Source organism: Trachypithecus francoisi, unplaced genomic scaffold, assembly GCF_009764315.1.
Source record: "Trachypithecus francoisi isolate TF-2019V2 unplaced genomic scaffold, Tfra_2.0 Lachesis_group15, whole genome shotgun sequence".
Lineage (NCBI taxonomy): Eukaryota > Metazoa > Chordata > Mammalia > Primates > Cercopithecidae > Trachypithecus > Trachypithecus francoisi.
In genome coordinates, this window is record NW_022681460.1 from 16,116,419 (window position 1) to 16,137,867 (window position 21,449).

At 41.3% G+C, this 21,449-nt stretch overlaps 1 protein-coding gene and 1 pseudogene across 1 annotated transcript; one reads left to right on the plus strand and one right to left on the minus strand.

Annotated features, from left to right (window-relative positions):
* Positions 1–14,378: 14,378 nt before the first annotated feature.
* Positions 14,379–15,682, minus strand: LOC117097346 (annotated as a pseudogene).
* A 3,560-nt stretch (positions 15,683–19,242) lies between these two features.
* On the plus strand, positions 19,243–21,449 carry CALHM6 (calcium homeostasis modulator family member 6). The gene is made up of 2 exons (XM_033234369.1): positions 19,243–20,150; positions 20,954–21,449. Exons 1-2 carry the CDS (start codon positions 19,626–19,628, stop codon positions 21,374–21,376), a joined length of 948 nt encoding a protein of 315 aa, XP_033090260.1. The 5' UTR covers positions 19,243–19,625; the 3' UTR covers positions 21,377–21,449.

The following is a 21,449-nucleotide window of genomic DNA, read 5'->3' on the forward strand; positions in this document are numbered from 1 at the left end:
TAGTATGACTTTTCTTCATGGATATACAGTTTCCCTCTTGGTTTTGGGATTTTGTTAATTGAATTTTTATTTGGCATAAATTATAAACATACATGATTGAAAAAGTAAAACAGTACTAGATGGCTTATTTAAAAAACAAAACAATAAATTCTCTCTCCCTTCCCTTCTTATTCTTAGTTTGTACTTCCCAGAAGTAACCAATTTCTAATTATTTTGGCTGTTACATCTATTGTGTACTTGTTTACAGTGAGGTCTAAAACTACCTACTAATGAAGATTTAGCTCTCTTATCCATTCCCCTCTTTCTTTATACTTATTGGAAGATAATAGGTGCTATAGAGGGAAAAGGCAGGGTAAGGAGACTGGGAAGAGGAGGCCGTAATTTTAAATGTGATCAGGCTAGCCTTTATTGATGTCTCCACTTCCATTCTGTGTGTCATTTTGAAAATCTATTTGCTGTTAATTTAATGGGGTTTTGGAAAGGAACTGAAGGAAATTTATATATTGAGTGCAGTATGTTTAAATGGAAGTCCCACATCACTTTTCAGTTGAGTTAACAAATAACGACAGTAACATGTTTACAGAGCATCTACTATATGCCAAGTATTGTTTTAGGAACTGAAGATATGGTAGAGAATAGGAATAATAAAAGCTGACCCTCATATAGTTTATGTTTTATTGGGAGCAAATAATAACAGTAATAGTGCAGGATGTCAAGTAGTGGTAAGTACCGTGGAGAATAAAGCAAGGGGAGAGGATGTAAGGTGATGGTGAATTGATACTGTCCCATAAACAGTGGTTTCTGATGTGATTACTTATGATCAGACACTTGAAAGAAATAAGGGAATGAATCACAGAGACATCTAAGAGAGAGGAGCATTCCAGATAGAACGGCAGTTCGAAGGCCCTGAGCTCAGTATGTGTTTGGTGTGTTCAGGACTAGGAAACCAATGTGGCTAGAGCAGAGTGGGTGAGGGGAGGGTGATAGGAATAGGATCAGATCATACATGCCCTCAAACAGACTGCAGCAAAGACTTGGATTATGAGTTGGGGAGTCAGTTGCAATGAACTGAGATGTGACTGACTGCAGGAGCAATAAGTAGTGGGAAGTGGGTCCAGGAGGTTGTTTTAGCCATGTTAAGTTTAAGATACTTTCTAAAAATCCAAGTGGAGATGTACAAGCCTGGAATCCAGGGGCAAGCTTTGGCTGAAGATACAATTGTTGATGCCTTCTTAAAGGTTAAACAGAAATTTACTAGCTGTGAGAGGAAAGTGCATTCTGGGTAAATGGAATAAAATAAAGAAACAAGTACGGAAAAGCAAACCTGGTTCAGGAATTCTCCAGACTGGTGGTGTTGGCCCACAGGGTATGTGATGGCGAATGGGTGAAGATGAAACTGAAGAGGCAAGCAGGGAGGCTATTGTGCAGGACTTTGTAGGACACGCAAAGGAATCTGGACTTTATTCTGCCATGATGGCTGCTCAACCATTTTTATGCCTCAGCATAACTGAGGGCTACAACATAACACCCATCACTCAGCAAGCATGGCAGCAATTTTCTTGGAATGGGAAATGTGTATGGGAGCAAAAGGGACATGGGTGAGGGGTGGTGATGATGCCACACGTACCTGTGTGTGTGAAGCTTTGAAAAATCCCTGAGATGGTTCTGATATGCCCTCTATATTCCATATGTTTACTCCCTGGGGTGAGGTCGGACAGGGAGGGGGTACCCTCTACTTAGAAATCGCTGCAAGCAATGGCAAGCCATTAAAGAATTTTCTTTTTAAATAATCAGATTTGCATTTTAGAAAGGCAATTTTAGCTTCAGTGTAGAGGGTGGACCCAATGAAGAAGAGGTTAGGAGGCCATTTCCATAGTCTGGGTAGAAGACAATTAGCTCCTTGAATGAGTCTGGAGAGGGAATGTTTAACTCCTAGCCCACAGGCAAAATGTGTGGCCAAAGGAATGCATATTTTGTGAAAGTATTGCTCAGAAAGATAATGAGTCAAGGATCCCTAATGGTATATGTGTCTGAGTCTTATTTATTATAAGAAGAGCATGTTTGCCTGCCATGGCTCTGCTCCAGTCATCTTGGCTATCCCTTAATAAGCCCAGGAAATTGTTCAAATATTTCTGCCATTTGTATTTTCAGCTTGCCTTGTTCAGGGACTTCACCTGGAATGGTATAGCTGGAGTACAGGGTGTGTATGTAGTGGCGGGGGATAGAAAATGAGACTGGAAAAGTAGACCAGGCTCCAGGGCGGGAGGGTCTCTTTTCCTCGCTCCATTTAATTTAAAAAAGAAATAGTTCCAATTATATAAGCATTGTGATTAATGCAGACAGTTGGAGTACTTTCTAAATCGGAAAAGTGAAAGTGCTGCTCCTTCAACATATCTCTAGAAATTTGTTATGGGGAAGTCTTTATCAAAGAATGTTCGTATGATTTCAGTAGAATTTCTGAAGAAAGGAGCTTCTAAAAACAGTCAGCCCAGCACATTCCAAATTAAATAATGAGAAGTGTTTTTAGTATTTATTTAGGAGTTCTTTTCTGAACAAAAAAACGTTTTCAATGGTCTAGGCACTTCCTTTTTCTTCCAAAGACATGGTAATAACAGGACACTAGAAGCACTAGAAGTACCTTTCTGTGTGAAGCAAAATCTTGTCAGTTTTCCTCACTTTGTACTTTTCAGTGTCTACTGTTTACCACTTTTCTCCAGGATCAGAGACCTCCAGTAAAATAAAAGGAATTTCTATTTATTGTCTCCTTAATAATCTTGATTTCTAAACTCCTTTACTCCTCTCTTGAAGGAATTTGTTTTACTGACAAAAGAATGAATCCAAGCCATTTAATGGAGTTCTGAGGAGAATTCTTAGAGCACTCTATATATTGAAACCTCCGTATTTTTTGATACAAAAAGGACTAAGGAAGTCGTGATTCTTTTGAAAGATTAATTCACAGAATTTTTTTATCACAGTTGAAATATCAATTGCAATAACAACTTAAAACTGATTGCTATTACTGAACACTGCCCTTAGGTGGCTCACTCTTAGAAGACACAAAGTCATTGGACTACCGTCCTTTAGGGCGGGGATTGTGTCTCTTGCTTGTTGTATATATATGGTTCTTACACAGTGCCTGGCATTCAAAAAATGCATTCAAAAAAATTTGGTATTCAAAAAATGCTTGATGAATTGACTGACTGACTGCCTGAATGAATAAATAAATTGGTGGATTAATGACTGAATGGAGTACAGAAGACTCTGGTCCCAGAAGACCTTAACATTGAGTTTACTGCAGACTGAATGTTTGCCTCCTCTCAAAATTAATATGTTGAAACCTAATCGTTAATGTGATGGTATTAGGATGTGGGGTCTTTGGAAGGTGATTAGGTTATGAAGGTAGAGCCCTCGGGAATGGGAGTAGTACCCTTATAAAAGATACCCCAGAGAGGTCCCTTGTCCTTCCAACATGTGAGGCTACAGTGAAAAGATGGCCATCTGTGAACCAGAAAGTGAGCCCTCACCAGGTACCACATCTGCTGTGCTTTGATCTTGGATTTCCCTGTCCCCAGAACTGTGGTAAATAAATTTCTGTTTGTAAGCCACCTAGTCTATGGTGTTTTTGTTATAGCAGCCTGAATGAGATAAGAAAGAACATAGTTCTTATAATGAGCTAACATCACTAACCTCTCAGTTAGCTGTGAACTGTGGCCCTGAGAGATGTTCCAACTGGATCCTGGAGCTGTTTCAACACTGTCACCTCTGAGCTATGGGGAGGCCCTAAAATTCAATCTCCAGGACAGAGTACATGTGAAAGACAGATGTTAACAAGGTAAGCAAGCAGCGGCTTGTATGACTGCTAAACACAGGGTGTTCCCAAGTGGGATAGAGAGCCCAGTTTCCAAAGCACAACTTAAAATAACACACCATTTGTGTGGGATGTTGTAAACCACCAGTAATCAACAGACTGTTGCTAAACTTCAGCCGTTGCCCATAAGAATGCCTTCTGAGTTCATGATACTGTGCAATCCAGAAAGCATGGCCATGCCAGCAAAGCAGACTTCCTAGAGAACATAGGACAATGTGGTGCGGGTGTAAAGGGTGTGGGCAAGCAGTGTGCTTGGGAGGGTTGGTTATTCAGCTGGCTTTTCTGCCACACCTGCACACGTGGAGAGTCAACCATGGCACCTCAGAGTACACTGGATCTCCTGAAAAAGACCCTGGCAGGGAGAATATCTTCTATAACTTACTGCATGTTTTCTCTACTTCTAAATAGGGTTTCTGTGTTGCCTAGTGCATGTTTTAAGAGTCTTATGGATGATGAGAGGACCTTTGTGAATTCACTACTGAAGAGAGGTCATTTTTAATTAAAAAAAAAAATTTGGATGTCAGAGGAAGAAGTAGGGAATGAAAGAATATTTTATAATTCTGTAAAAGAAGTTTTGTTTCTTAAATGGTATGTAATGAACCCACATGAAGGCTTATTTTGTAAAATGTGCTAAAATTCATAAAAACATTGCCTAGTCCAAGTTTACACCATTATTATGCTAAAGCTTACTGGAGAGCAATGATAATAGCGGCCTTACTGAAGCCTAGCAAAGTTTGAAGAAATTTGTACACATCTGCATACTGTAAAGAAGATAATAGCTACAGCCCCATCTTATAAATTAGGAAGCTAGGTTCAGATAGGCTAAGAACTGTAAGAGACACACAGCCAACAGTAATTATGGATTACAGCATAAAGCTCAAAATAAAACAATGTTCTAAACTTGAATTTTAAGTATTTAAAGTACTCAAAATGCTACATTATAATCATTAAAAATATTGAGTTATAAGCATAGCTACATCAAAACTATTAAACTTTCACCATAATTGTTTACCTTTAATCTCATGAAACTTAAATGAACAAGCAAAAAAATTGTTAAAGTAGATCATCTTTGTTAAAGGTAGACTACTGGACCAGGAGAGGTACCTCTCGCCTGTAATCCCATACTTTGTGGGGCTGAGGTGGCAGATAGCTTAAGCCCAGGAGTGTGAGACCAGCCTGGGCAACATGGTGAAACCCTGTCTCTTCTAAAAATACAAAAATTAGCTGGGTGTGGTGGTGCACGCCTGTAGTGCCAGCTACTGTGGAGGCTGAGGTAGGAAGATTGCTTGAGCCCCAGGAGGCAGAGGTTGCAGTGAGCCAAGATCAGGCCTCTGCACTCCAGCCTGGGCAACAGAGTCAGATCCTGTATCAAAAAAAAAAAAAAAAAAAAAAAAAAATAGACTACTGAGCATCCTCACGTTTTAGAAAATACTACAACTATTTGTCATAGTTTAGGATCCTGCGGCACAGCCTACAGACATCATAAGATAATCAGTTGCAAAACCAGACTTCCGCTTTTTGTGTCTACTCTCATCTTGCACCCAAATTGTGAGTCACTTCGATTGAGCTTCATAAACATAAAAGCAAATCATTTACTAATATATTTATCTACAGTCTCCATCTCTTAATTTAGTATTGTTTCCTGGACTTTTAAGACTCTTTGTCATAAATGTTTGTGGTTTTTCAGGTGGTTGAAGTGAATGGAGTCATTGTAAAACGCTTTCAATCAGCTGATGAATGCTTTATATAACATAAACCTACTTTATCATCCTCTCCTAAAGAAGAGAAGATTTAGCTAGAATAATTATTAACAGAAGATTTGGAGATATAGAAGAAACTAGAAAATATTTCACAATCAATACATCTTTCAATCATTTGTCACTTATATTGCTTTTTCAAACCCAGCATCACATGGAAGGAATAAATGGAACTCCAGTTTGGTTTTGCTGCTGCTGCTGCTTCTTTTTTTTTTTTTTTTTTTTTTCTGTTAAGGCAGATCTTAATTTTTTGTTGTTTACTTTTCATTGAATTTTGTCAGTTCTTGGTCGAATTATGTATGTGTGTGTTTTTAAAGAGGTCATGCCTGTTTCTTTAATGATCTAGAAGTGTATATTACAGAATGTTAGAATTGAAAGGGTCCCCAAAGATGATCTAGTTCCCCCTTCCCATTTGACAGTTGAGGAAACACCTTGTTTGGCATTTTTTTAGTTTAGGGAAAGTTGGGGCACTGCCAAAATCAACACTGCCTGCTTTGACTTTTCACAGCTTGACAGTCAAACCCTAGGTTGGGGGATACAGACAAACAGGGACTAAAACAAGCAACATTATGCCATCAGCCATCAATCTGGTGGTTGTGTTATTCTTCCCCAAAATAATTTCAAGTCAACTATAGACATAAACTTGAATTGTATTAATTTATGTATTAAATTAAAATGGCTGATATTTTGCTTATTAAAAATCTGATTCTTTCTTTGGCACCTGGTTAGATAAGCAAGTCAAATGTTAACAACCTGAGTACAATAGTCTATTACAAAACAGTGAATCAGCGCCCTCTAGCACATTTCTGAGTCACTACTTTTAAAAAAAAAAACCTTGACAACAATGTAACTGAAACTAAAATATTCTAAACACTGTGCTATTCTAAATTATTAGAACACTATTCTAAACACATACTATCTCATTTTTAATTCTCATAAAGCTGTGCAACATAACTTGAGACAGCTCTGTAAGTAGATAAAGATAATATGCAGTGTAGTGAGGGCTGCTTCGTGTGTGGGAAGAGAGTTGTGGGCAGAGAGCAGCTGACTCTACCGAGGCAAGCAATGATGAATGAGAAGAGACCCTGGATCCCTGGGAGCTCCCACCATAGTAGGAGAGACAGATCCCTGGAAAGGAATGTTGCAATAGGCATGTCAAGAACTATTGTACAGTTATTTCTTTTTAAATGGTGTGAGAGAAAAAAAAAAAAAAAGAAATGCTAACTCTGGGGGTTTTGAAGATAACTTCAACGAAGAAGTTACATCAGACTGAGTATTAAAAGAAGAGAGTAGTTTGCCAGGTGAAAAACAGAAATGTCATTCAAGAAAGTCAGAAAAAGAAGTGAGAAGGCGTGGTATTGAGGAAGACTGTGATGTGTATGCACAGGAAATGTAAGGAGGTCAGTGGTGCTGGAAACCGGGGTGCATGGGATGAAGTGGGATGGAGCAAGTCTGGGACAAGCTTCTTTGCCAGTGTAGGGATACAGAAGTTGTCCTCTGGACAGGTGGAAGTATTTGAGGTTTTCAACTGGAAAATAATGTAATTGGATTGCTTTCTTTCTCCTGCCATAAAAATTAAGAAATATAATCCTTAATGAGAAAAAAATACTAAAACATTAAAACAGATATAGTGTATAAAGCATAATTATAAACACCTCTGTAACATATAACATTGGGAAACCCTTCATCTCCTCCCCAGTCATACATCATGGAAGCCCCCAAAATAATAACCACTGTCCTGATTCTTAATCACTTATTTTTTGTTCCTTAGTTTTTTCACTTATGTATACATACTCAGAAAAGATAGTCTATTTAGACTATTTCTGAACTTTTTATAAATGAAATCATACCGAACATCTTCTCCGTGTTTAAGTTTTATTCCTCAATGTTCTGTTTTAAAGATTCACCCTTGTTGATTGTTCCTGTAACAATATTTATTTACATTGCTATGTAGTATTTTCTTGTTTGACTATTTCACAGTTTATCTTGTCTGCTGTTGTATAATTTTTCTTCAGTTTTTAAAATTAGTTCTTATGTTTATTTGATCAGTTTTTATGTTTATTAACAGTTCTTTTATACCAGCTTTTTAAAAATAGCAATTATGAACAATATGAGCTTTTGTACTCTGCATCCCATTCACATGGTGCATAACAGTCTCTAGGGCATACTCAAATTCACATTTAAAAAGATTTTATTTTTCTATGAGCAGTTTTAGGTTTATAGCAAAATTCAGAGAAGGGTATAGCGATTTCCCACATACGTCCTGCTCCCACACATGCATATCCTCCGCCAATATCAACACACTCCGCCAGAGTGATATGTTTGTTGCAACTGACAAACCTACATTGACACATGATGATCACCCAAAGTCCACAGTTTATATTAGGGTTTACTCTTATGTACATTCTATATATTTGGACAGATGTGTAATGACCTTTGTCCACCATTAGAGTATCCAGATTAGTTTCATTGCCCTGAAAATCCTCTATGTTCTGCCTGCTGATTCCTCTTGCCCCACAACTTCTGGCAACCACTGATTATTTCACTGTCTTTAGAGTTTTGCCTTTTCCAGAATAGTTGTAATTATACAGTATGTAGCCTTTTCAGATTGGCTTCTTTCACTTAGTAATATGCATTTGTTTCTTTCATGTCTCTTTATGGCTTGATAGCTCATTTCTCTTTAGTATTCAATAATATTCCATTGTCTGGATATATGATAGTTTATTTACCATTTATCCATTCACCTACTGATGGACATCTTGGTTGTTTCTAACTTTTGGCAATTACGAGTAAAGCTGCTATAAATATCCATTTGCAAGTTTTTGTGTAGGCACAAGTTTTCAATTCCTTTGGATAGATACCAAGGAGCATGATTGCTGGATCATATCCTAAGAGTATTTCAGTGTTGTAAGAAACTGCCAAACTGTCTTCCAAAGTGGCTGCACCATTTTGCATCCCCACCAACAACAAATGACAAATTCATTTTTCAGGAAGTTAATTCTGACAGGACTGAGTGGCATATACTGCAGTGAGGTGATGTAATGAGAATGTGGACCACATTCAGTGAGGCTGGAGAGGAGAGGTCCACACTGAGGGGTGGACCTGAAGCACACTTAAGCTGCACAAGAAATGGAGTGGCATCACCAGTGACCCTGAGTTTCCTAGCTTGAAAGATTGGTATCCTTATCTGACATCAAAATTCAGGAAAAATAAGCTGTAACATAAGCTAAGTTCTATTTTAGGTTTGAAGAGATTGCTAGACAAATAAGTGAAGATATCTTCTAGGCAGTTAGAAATGCCCATGTAGAACTTAGGAAAGGGAAATGAATATTTGGAAATGTTAACACAGAGTTGGCTGTTGAAGCCATAGGAAAAGAGAAAAATGATCATTACCAACACTTTTGAGTGTTTACTATGTGCCAGGCACTATTAGAAGAATGTTGTATGCTTCAACTCTTAATTTTCACAACAACCCAATGAGGCAGGTAATATTATTTTCATTTTACAGATAACTGAGGCACAGAGAGATCTATTAGCTTGCTCAAGGTCACATGTCTAATCGATGGTGGTGCCAAGAGGAGATTATTCAGAGTGTGTATGTGGAAAGTACTGAATTTTAGTGAGTACCAATATTAATGGTTGGGAGGAGGAGGGAGAGCCTATGAAGGAGACTTGGATGAATAGTCATGGAGTCTGGAGGAGAGCCAGAGAGTGTTATTAGCAGTTAAACTTAAATTACTTTCATAAGGTAAGTACCGCAGGTGCCTGGCACTACCAGAGGAGGTCAGGTAGCATGCCAAAGAACAGGCACAGATAGTCAAGCTCTGAATCTACCTGTGAATGAAACTTATTCAAGATTGGTTCATTGCTTTCAAGAAAGGAGGCGAACTTTTTTTTTTAACTTTTTAAAGAAATCTAAAAGTAAAATACAGAAAAATATTTCTTGCCCCGGGGTTGCTCCCTCAGCTAAAGTTAAAAGAAAAATGCCTCCCATAAATAATTTAGTTATGTGTGGGTATGGAAAGATGGTGGACAATGGGGAGTCGGATTAGTGGGGAAGAGAACTCTACCGAGTAAACAAGACAAAAGCAGTTGAGCTGAATAGGAAGGCGAACAGGAAGAAGTCTGGGACAGTCCCTGCTCTGCCCAGGCCTGCACCTCCACCATCCCGCAATGTGGCTTGGTAACTCTGATTACAAAGTGGGTGGGAGTAGGTGTCCAGGTGGCCCCTCAGCTGCACCTGGAACCTAACCCATGACCCTGTTTCTTCCTGGTGTTGCCTTGTTCCTCCACGGATAGGCTGCCTACTGTTTTTCACAGGGTTGGCAATTCAAGATTCCTTATGTTATTCTGAGCTGTGCGATGTGCTCAGACCGGCATGGCCTGTGCAGAAGCACTCACATTCTGAGCTGAATAAAATAGGCATGGTGCTCGCTCTGCAGTAAGAGAAGAGAAAATCTAAGCCTGCTTCCCATTCATTTATTCGTCGATTCACTCATTGTTCCCACAAATATGTACTGAACACCTACAATGTCCTGGGCACTATGCCAAGACCTGTGTAACTAAAAGAGGACTAAGTCAGGTGTTACCCATGCCCTCTTGGAATGTATAATCTAGTGGAGATGAACAAAAATTAACAAGCAACAAATGAAAGATCAAACTGCTACATGTAATAAGGAAAAAATGCAGCTAAGAAAAGTGAAGGGGTGGATGGGGAACTATTTAGAAAGACTGGTCATAGAAGATGTAGTGGAGACTTCCTGTACTTGTCCATGTCAGGTTCTCTGCCTTTAAGGCATGGGAAAGAACCATACTTCCTGTTTCCATTGCAGTTAGGTGAAACCTTGTGGCTAGTTCTGAACAGATATTGGTATTTGAAGCAGGGTACTTCCTTAATTAAAAACCCCTAAAATATGTGGCATGGCCTTGGCAGTTCAGTGGTGGACAGCATATAAATTGATAATGGAGGCTAGATAGATGACAATTTTTGTTATGTGGTGGTTGGCAAAGCCAACTTCTATATAACTTGGAGGAAGATTATGTAGCTAAAGAAAATATGACTCTAGGGGAAAGGATTGGAAAATAATGTGTCTACTATGTGTTGGCAACTACTAGCTATTTTTTTGGCAAGGCTTTATAAACTCAAAAAAAAAAAGAATTGGTTGATTTGTTAACAAATATGAGAAAGAAAGGAGATATTTCAGAAAATTGGGGCCTTGCAAAATTGGAAATCCTAACAGGCTTTAAACTCCAAATACCAAGTCAGAAATTGAGAAAGCCTTGAAAGATGAAGCCCATTAAAATAACCTGTGGAAAGGTAAAATTAAAAGTATGGTGTCTCCACCTATTGATAATGTCTTTCAATAGATTAAGGAATTTCAGGGCAGATAAAATTAAGGTATTCAATTGGATAAATATACAGGGCAAAGATCAAATTAAAGTTGTGGCTTTTCCACAGGAAATCATAGACTCATATATATTCAGGGTATCAGTAATGGCAAGAGAGAGATAAAGATAGAGAGACATGGAGATCTAGATAGAGAGGGAGGAAGAGACAAAGGAAGGTAGGGTGGATGGGAGGACCAGGGAAAGAGGGACAGAGAGAGAGAGACAGAGAGAGAGAGAGTGAGAGACGGAGGATGGGGCAAGAAAGTAAAATGACAGAGTATGTCTGAGAACCATGTCTTGGAAAGAATGGTGGATATTGGCAAATACGGTTTACTGGAATCAAAGAAATAAGAAGCTTACTAAATTACCACTTGGCAAAAGCCATAAAAGTCCCTACCTTGAGTATATAGAAATGTTCCTTGATTTTCAGGACTCCACCCTCTGGAGGGTTTTCTGTTATCTTCCTTTGCCATGTACTAATGGGTATGTATTCGTCTTGGGAACTGTGTAATTCTCTTAGTGCATGTCCTACTTACGTAATGTCAGAAGACCATAGGTCTACTTGGGCTTGTGATTCCTTTGACTATAAATCTCTCTCAAATTTTAGTAAGCTTCTTATCTCTTTGATTGCAGCAAGCTGTATTTGTCAACAGCCACAGTTCCAAGCTATATTGGTCAATAGCCACAGTACTTTTCAAGACATGATTCCATTCTTCTGCTTTCTTGCAAAGTAAATTTTCTTTCATATACAAATGAATTGCTTGAAATGTTCTTGCTTATCTTTTCCAATTAGTATGTCTTCCATGTCTTTTCATCCATACCAGCACATACAGATCTACCTCAATGGTATGGATCTACTTTGTATTCTATGCATAAATACTACATAATTTATTTAAATAGTACCCTACAACTTGACAATTTAGCAAGTTTCAAGTGATGCATTCTTTTTGGGAAGCTCTTCCATGACAGTTTATGCTGTCCATAGAGTTCATTTAAATTTCTGAGATTTTATAATAGTGTCATCTATATTTGAAGAACTAAAAATTTTGTTTTATTAAATTATTTTAATTTTCTTCATTCTTATTCTTTAATCTTGTTTGTTATTTATGATTATTTTCTTTGGAAATTCATATCTCTGATCATATGTCATAAATTAGTAAAGGAAATTTGAGTTCAAGAGAGCTGGGCTTGTGATGATAAATGCTGTATCACACATTATCACACGTTGTGCTCTGCAGCTCTCATAATAATGCAGACTAACGACATGACTCTGCTTGAAATATGACTGTTAGATTATAATACAACATTAATCTTGGCCCCAAGACCCTCCAAAGAGAGTAAAATCAAGTTAAGATTCAAATATCTTAGGTATCATGGGCAAGATGCAATGCTAGATGCCAAAATTAACAAGTTAATTTACAAAATCTGATATTCCTAATCCCAAAAGGAATATATTTCTGAATGTTAAAATTTGTGGATATATTCTGGATATATATTGTGGATGTATAAATTTGTGGATATATATTGTGGCTATCTCTCTCTTTGTCTCTCTCTGTGTCTCTCTCTCTCACCTTTGAAATAACAATTTGATTTGATGGGTGCTATGGTCCGAATGTTGGTGTCCCCCCAAAAATCCTATGTTGGAACTTAATATCCAATATGATAGTATTAAGAGGTGAGGCCTGCTGAGAAGTGATTAAATCATGAGGGCTTCACTCTCATGAATGGGATTAGTGCCCTTACAAAAGTGATTGAAGGGAGGTGCCTTGTCTCTTCCACCATGTGAAGACACAGGAAAGTTGCCATTTATGAGGAATAGGCTTTTACCAGACACCAAATCCGCTAGCATCTTGATCATGGACTTCTCAGCCTTCGGTACTGTGAGAAGTAAGTTTTTGTTTATAAATTACGCAGTCTAAAGTATTTTGTTATAGCAGACTGGAACATTAAGACAATGAGCAAACACAGTTTTGCCAAAATTGCTAATAGACATAGGTCGTAAAAAGCACAGAAGGAAAACTAACTAGGACCTTTAATAGCCTCCGAGTATCAGATGATGTTGATGATGGCGGTGACAACAACAATAGTAGCAATGATGATGTCAACAGAGACTTGGCCAGATCTAGGTTCTCTAAGTTGTTAAATCAAGTTTAGCCTAAAGCTGCCTCCTTACATATTTTATGTTCAGCCTAAAGGTTTCTCTGCAATGTAAGCAGACTGTAACCTACTGTTGTGCCAGTCAACAAGTTTTGGCCAATCAAAGGGGGTCAACTGTTCAAACTGTATTCAAACAAGGTAAATGCCAAGCTGTAATCAACCACGCTGTTTCCATACCTCACTTCCGTTTTTCGTACATCACTTTCCTTTTTCTGTCTATAAGTTTTCCACGGGATTCTCTCTGAGCCTACTCTGGCTCAAGAGGCTGCCAGATTCATGAATCATTCTTTGCTCAGTTAAACTCTGTTAAATTTAATGTGGCCATGGTTTTTCTTTTAGCAGAGTTAAAATAACTATCTGCTGCAAGAAAAAAACTAGTGTGTTAATCACTAAATACTTAAACTTTTGTGATAGGCTTAGGAAATTCATGCTAAGAGAGGAATAAAAATCTTTAAAGAGATTTTTTGGGAATGTCATGGGATTGCCATTTAACAAATGACAGCTCTGTGCCAAGGAAAGAGTCTGATCTTTCCCTCCTTCTGCTTTACACTTCCGTTGGAAAAACTTTTATAAACATTTAAAATATCTCAAGATAATAGCATGTTCCAGATTTTCAAATATGTTATCTAACATGAGCAATACATCCACAAATTTTAACATTTAGAAAGATATTCCCCTTAAGAGTAGGAGTGTCAGATTTTGTAAACTAACTTGTTAATTTGGCATCTGGCATTTCTTCTTGCACATGTTACCTACGATATTTGAATCCTAATTTGATTTTACTCCTTTTGGAGGGTCTTGGGGCCAAGACTAATGTTGTATTAGAATCTAGCAGTCATATTCCAAGCAGGGTCATGCCATTAGTCTGCATTCTTATGAGAGCTGCAGAGAACAATGTTTGAGAACTAGCACACATGAAGACAAATGCAAGACACTTTCAGATTCACAGTGTGTATGTGCATTTCCTTTCAAGAAGTTTCTTTTCCAAGAAATGCTCTGTGGTTTCTGAAACCCATTCCTGACATTGAAAATGATAGCGCTGAAAAACAAAGTACTACACTTAAAGGAAACCAAAGAGAACCCATAACCATTGGCTTTACAGTGTGCTTAATGTGAGACTCAACTACTCATTTATTTATTTATTTACTTTGACCTCTGAACTTTGTATTGGCCTCCTGCTCCCCAAAGGGTCCCCTACTTCTGCTGGCTTAACGTCTCAGAACTTTGATGTCATTGGTCTCAGACACCACTTTGCCAACCACTATCCGGCAGATGGTGGTCTTTTGGATGGTTTGCATGGAGTTGCTGCTGTCCAGGGCATCACCAAGATTGAAGTCCTCACCATCTTCCAGCAGGCATTGGCAGGTGGCGATCTCAGCCTCCAGCTTGACCTTGATGTCCAGCAGAGCCTTGTACTCCTGTGCCTAGCGCTGTCCCCTTGCCTGGGTCTGTGCCAGCTCTGACTCCAGGTGCATCAGGATCCCATTGAGCTGCTCCATCTGCAGGGCATAGCAGGCCTCCACCTCCCTCAGGCTGCTCTCCAAGCTGGCCTTCAGATTTCTCATGGAGTCTAGGTCGATCTCCAAGGACTGGACTGTATGTCTCAGTTCTGTGAGCGTCATCTCAGCAGCTCCAATCTCGGTGGACTGCATGGTCTCACAGTGGTGAGCACAGTGGTGCTCTTTTCAATCTGCTGAGACCAGTACTTGTCCAGCTTCTCTCAGTTCTTCCCAGACAGCTTGTCATATTGGGCCCGGATGTCTGCCATAATCTTGGCAAGATCCTGAGATTTGGGGGCATCTACCTCCACAGTCAGCCCAGAGCTGGCAGTCTCGGCTTGTAGGCCTTTTAATTCCTCTTCGCGGTTGGTTCTTCATGAAGAGCAGCTCCTTTTTGAGAGCTTCGATCTCTGTCTCCAGCTGCAGTTGAGTGACATTGGTGTCATCAGTGACCTTGTGGACCCCATGGATGTCGTTCTCCACAGACTGGCACATGGCCAGCTCTGTCTCATACTTGACACTGAAGTCATCAGCAGCAAGACAGGCACTGCTGATCTGCAGAACGATGCGGGCATTGTCCACAGTATTTGCGAAGATTTGAGCCCTCAGGTCCTGATGGTCGTGAAGTAATGGCTCCAGTCTGTAGTCTGGGGTCCCTTCTTCTCCAGGTGCTCCTGGATTTTACTCTCCAGCTTCCAGTTCTCAGTCTCCAGGCTCCTCACTCTGTCCAGGTAGGAGGCCAGACAGTCATTCAGGCTTTGCATGGTCTCCTTCTCATTCTGGATGCCTCCTATTCCTGCCACATCCCTGGCCATCCCCACGGTCAGGCCCCCAGATCCCATGCCGCCCCAGAAGCTGGTGGAATGGGACACAGAGATCCGGGAACCAGAGCCCCTGGTGCCTGCATAGACACCGGCCACACTGCTCAGCAGCTGGAAGATGAAGCTGAGTGCCTGGACAGAACCCAGGGAACAGTAGTTGGTGGAGAAGGTGGAGCAAGTGGTGAAGCTCATGTTGTCCAGGGAGGAGAGCAAGAGGACAGGACTCAGGCTTTGCTGACGACGTTCTACTACTCATTTCTTTTTTTTTTTTTTTTTTTTTTTTTTGAGGCGGAGTCTCGCTCTGTCGCCCGGGCTGGAGTGCAGTGGCCGGATCTCAGCTCACTGCTAGCTCCGCCTCCCGGATTTACGCCATTCTCCTGCCTCAGCCTCCCGAGTAGCTGGGACTACAGGCGCCCGCCACCTCGCCCGGCTGGTTTTTGTATTTTTAGTAGAGACGGGGTTTCACCGTGTTAGCCAGGATGGTCTCGATCTCCTGACCTCGTGATCCGCCCGTCTTGGCCTCCCAAAGTGCTGGGATTACAGGCTTGAGCCACGCGCCCGGCCTCTACTACTCATTTCTTAACAGCTAAAGCAAATCACAGGTTTTCAAAAGTGTAAAGATGTTTAAAATATTATTTAGTCTACCTCTCCACACCATTAGGGTGTTAGTCAATTTCCACTAAGGGCTGAACTTCTGAGCAATATCTTCTCAGAACAGAGCTGGGTATGGAGGGCTGGGAATCTTCAATAGACCAAGAGCTAGAACCAGTCAATCCAGTGGTGGTGGGAGTGGATGGCGAGGTACTAGACTCAAAGCCAGATGCTGGGGAAACATTCAGGCTGGCAGGCAAAACCTGGACTCCCAATTATAGAAACTTGTACTAAGTTCTGAATGATCATTGCGTCTGGGAGATTTGTGTTTGGGAGAGTACAAAAACAGCAAACCCAGGAAGGGGTGTTTAGAGACAGAAGCTGACAAGACAATACGTCAGGATGCAGCTCGGTCTGTGATGTTTCAGAGGCAGAATTGCAGACTACATATTCTGGTCTATGAAGCACCTAAACCTGACCTTCCAACTTGCAGCTTTGGCCTCATGATGTGCCAACTTGCCTGTCATTCTCAATGCTCCCATTACTCTGGCCTTCTTTCCAACCAAGCTCCTTTGTACCCCAGACTCATTCAGATTAAATGTCATTTTCTCATAGAGGCTCTTTCAGGACACTCTCTAACTCCAATTTATCCTGTGCATAATCTTCAGGACCCCTCCTCTCCATTTCCTATACCATCTCTACTATAAGTTCAAAGATGGCTGGATACCTGTGTCTTCTTCCTTGTTGTATCCAGCAATTCCAAGTACTTTTGATAGACACCTGACATATTCTGAGTGTTTATTAAACATTTAAATGAATGACTGAATGAATAAATGAACTAATTAATAACTGGTTAACAAATGAATTAATCTAGTTGGGGGAGGGGGCTGATAGATTAAAGTTTCTGTAAGTAAACATATTTCAAACAAATCATTGACTAAATAACAGAAGCTGGAGAAGAGAAGGTGATGGACTTCTTTAGAGTCTTAATAAATGAAGGGAACAAAACCAGACCATAGGAATGAGGTGAAGGAGGAGATGGTGCTGATTAGATTGAGCCTTAGTGGATGATAAACCATTACAGCACAGTGGTAAAACCCTGGGACGGCTATCAGTAGGTAACCAGGAAAATGCCAGCCATCCCTCTTGGTTTGAGAGATGTGGGAGAATAAATTAATCTCACTCAAGAAGACAGAAGGGTGCCTTTTTATTAGGTTTCAGTTAGAGGAGATTTGGATAAAGCCATCTGCACAAAGGTTGTGGATATACTGATGTTTGTGCATGATGGAATATGGGAAGGGTAGAGGAGAGAGGACACATCTTAGAGTATTATGGTAGAGGTGAAGAAGAGTGCAGCAGTAGGAGGAGAGTTACTCAAGGCACAAGGGAAGAAATTTATCTTGGGAGATGAAAAATTACAAAGATAATGGTCATAGCAGAAGTGATTTGCTTCAAACATGCAACTTTGCTGCAAGTTGACAGGAAGCCTGGCAGTATCTGGTCTAAACTCAGAGAAGGGAGCTCCAACTTTCCTGCATGACCATGAAGACCCTCATCTGGGGTTAGCCTCTAAACACACAGAAAAAAGATATCTATTTCCCACACCACTATGGAATGACAGCTTTTGGCACTATGCTAGGCACCCTGCTGGTGGTGTTGGAGAGGGAGTAGTTAAGAAGGCAAGTTGGACTAAGAAAATAATAATAAATTGCTTGTCCCTTCTCTAACAATTCATTTGGTTCCACCTATTCTTCCCGGATAAAATAAGGCAAGCCTAGTGGATGGGCACCAATAAGAACCATTTCATTGTGAACTGCCCGCCCAAGCTCCATATCCAGATTCTCTCCTTGTGGTGAAGCAGACAGCTAAGGTGTACACCAATTCTTCGAAGGTAGCAGAGTCATTGAGTCACTTAATACTATCCACTGAATTAATCCTGGGTTTAAAATTCAAAATTCAGTATTCATCAAGATTCCGAAGTTATGTACAATGTAATTATTTGTTGTCTGTTCCCCAAATTGCATTGTAAGGGGTAAACTCTCACACTGAGCATGCATTTAATAGACATACCCTATAGGTAAAGACACTTTCCATATGCTACTCAATCTACTAATATCAATAATCTTGAAAAGTGGGCACCATTATCCTTCTTTTACAAAGAAGGATGCTGTGTCTCAGAGGGGCATATTGTTAAATATACCACAGACACGATGCACTTGACTTCAAAGTCCATGTTCTTTCAAGCACACCTCAGCTCACTGTGACCTACTCTGGAGTCACACAGAGTAAGACTCAGTATCACAAAAGTGGTTACAGTGTTTGTGTCAGAACAATGCTGCCTTGAAAAACTGAAGGTGGAGGAAACAACAACATTAGATAGATGTAGCTGCAGTTTGCAATTTTGGGTTCAACTAGTATTCTTTGAACAATCATGTATCCCCTTCTGTGCTGATTAGCTTGGTAGCCAGAGTCAGAATTTTACCCTCCTATAACACTGACAGTGTTATGACATACCTGAAAGAAAATACATTGTATTGATGAGTAAATCAATATAGTATATTTGGTCTGATGTCCTGAAGGAGATCAGGTAGAGGAGAGGAGTCAGTGTGAACTAGGCTGGTGGTTCTGTCCAGGGGGGAGACAGAAAGGGTGCCGCACATCATAGAAGTACCAGAACGTGGCCGGTCGCGGTGGCTTACGCCTTTAACCCCAGCACTTTGGGAGGCCGAGACGGGCGGATCACGAGGTCAGGAGATCGAGACCATCCTGGCTAACACGGTGAAACCACGTCTCTACTAAAAATACAAAAAAAAAAAAAAAAAAAAAATAGCCGGGCGTAGTGGCGGGCGTCTGCAGTCCCAGCTACACGGGAGGCTGAGGCAGGAGAATGGTGTGAACCCAGGGGGCGCAGCTTGCAGTGAGCCGAGATCGCGCCACTGCACTCCAGCCTGGGCGACTGAGCGAGACTCCAGAACTTGAGCTGCACTTTGCTATGATTTAGCTTATGAAAGAGGAACCAGAAATTTGTCCTTGAATAATGTTTCCCGTAAGTAGTCAGTTTTTCGATAATTATTTGGTTTTACTGTGATCTGGCTTAGTGACTAGGGTGGCTGCAATAGAGGAAAATCTGGTATTTCCCAGTTTTCCCAACTGGTGGCCATGGGTCAAGAAGGACTTGTAGTTTCCTGGTTCGTTGTCAGATTGGTGGTAACAAAGGAACAAGGTCAATCTTCTGTCAGAGTTCCTGAATTGGGGGAGGAAGATAATTGGTGCCTCTGCCTTTGGAATGGGGTGGGTGCTAGAGAGGTCAAGGGTCCAGGAGGTGTTTGTTTGCCTGGTTCTCTTCGTTAACCAGAGCTGGTGTGGCTGAAATGAGAAAGTGAAACTTGAGGAAGGTCTGAGAAGCCCTCTTGCCTTTTAAAACAGCTGCTTCTCGCAGAGTGGAAAGCCCCGGTCCCCAGTCCACCAAAACCATTTGACAAGCAGGACAGCGAAGAGGCAGAAGGATTTGGGCCTCTCCGCGACGCCCCGGCGGACGAAGCTCATGGAGAAGTTTCAGGCAGTGCTGGACCTCCACCTCAAGCACCACAGTGCCCTGGGCTACGGCCTGGTGACCCTGCTGACGGCGGGCGGGGAGCGCATCTTCTCCGCCGTGGTGTTCCAGTGCCCGTGCAGCGCCGCCTGGAACCTGCTCTACGGCCTGGTCTTCTTGCTGGTGCCGGCGCTCGCGCTCTTCCTCCTGGGCTTTGTGCTGAGCGCACGCACGTGGCGCCTGATCACCGGCTGCGGCTGCAGAGCCCGCGCGAGTTGCGGATCTGGGCTCCGCGGCTCCCTGGTGTGCGCGCAGCTCAGCGCGGCCGCCGCGCTCGCGCCCCTCACTTGGGTGGCCGTGGCGCTGCTCGGGGGCGCCTTTTACGAGTGCGCGGCCAGCGGCAGTGCGGTCTTAGCGCAGCGCCTGTGCCGCGACCGCGACCACAAATGCGCCGCGGAGCTGCCGCTGGTGCCCTGCCACGAGGCCAAGGCGTCGGACGTGCAGGACCTCCTGAAGGATCTGAAGGCTCAGTCGCAGGTCTGCCGCTGGCGCTGGGGGCGTCTGGGGAGAGCTGAGGGGCCGAGATTTCGTTGGGCCTTTGGGGTGAGGGAAAAATCGGTGACTTTTCTCCAGATATACAATGCCTAAGAAAATCTAGAATGGCTCCTTGCATCTAATTTGCCGTCAAGCGAATGTCTTCCTGTAGTATCTGCCACTGTACATGAATCGTGGAAAGTGGGAGTGAGAGTGGGCACACCTACTCTGTGCCAGATACTGCGCTAGGCCCTTGACCGCCTGCATTATTTTTACGTCTCACAACAGCTCTGTTGGGTGCAAAATTGCGATTTTGCCATTAAGAGTAACAGTTTCATATCTCCACTATTTAGCGACTTCACTGAGTCTAAGTAGTTTGCCCAGTCAGTAGAAAGCAGAAGAATTGTTACAATTAAAGGGATCTATACAATAAAATGGGTCTGTCTGACTGTAAAGCCACCACCCCACATTGCATCTGGACTTAGAAAGCTCAGAAGTTCTTTAAAATGAACACTTCTTTCCCAGGATTTGCAGAAGTTCCACGTTTTGAGTTCTAAGGGAGAGGTATGGGCTGCTCCCTGGGCAGAATCACCGTGCATAACTTGGACTACAGTTGACCTTCCAAGCAAGCAGTTGTACTGGGGGGCGAGGGAGGTTACTGCGACACCTTACTCTTAAGGAATTAAGACCTAAAACTGTTGCTTGTTCATCATCATAACTGGCGAATAGTTGAATCTTTATCTGAGGATTTTAAAATTTCTTGTAAAAAAAAAAGTAACTAAATTACTATTTTGTGTTTTCTTAAGGTGTTGGGCTGGATCTTGATAGCAGCTGTTATCATCATCCTTCTGATTTGTACATGTGTCAGCCGATGCCTGTCTCCAGTTAGTTTTCTGCAGCTGAAGTTCTGGAAAATCTATTTGGAACAGGAGCAGCAGATCCTTAAAAGTAAAGCCACAGAGCATGCAACTGAATTGGCAAAAGAGAATGTTAAATGTTTCTTTGAGGGCTCCCATCCAAAAGAATGTAACACTCCGAGTGTTAAAGAGTGGCAGCAAATTTCATCACTGTATACTTTCAATCAGAAGGACCAGTACTACAGCATGTTGCACAAATATGTTAACAGAAAAGAGAAGACTCACAGTATCAGGTCTACTGAAGGAGATACAGTGATTCCTGTTCTTGGCTTTGTAGATTCATCTGGTATAAACAGCACTCTTGGGTTATGACCTTCTGAATGAATAGAAAAAAAAAGTTATTTTGAATTATTGCTTTATGAAAAAATAAACATTGGTATTTTTA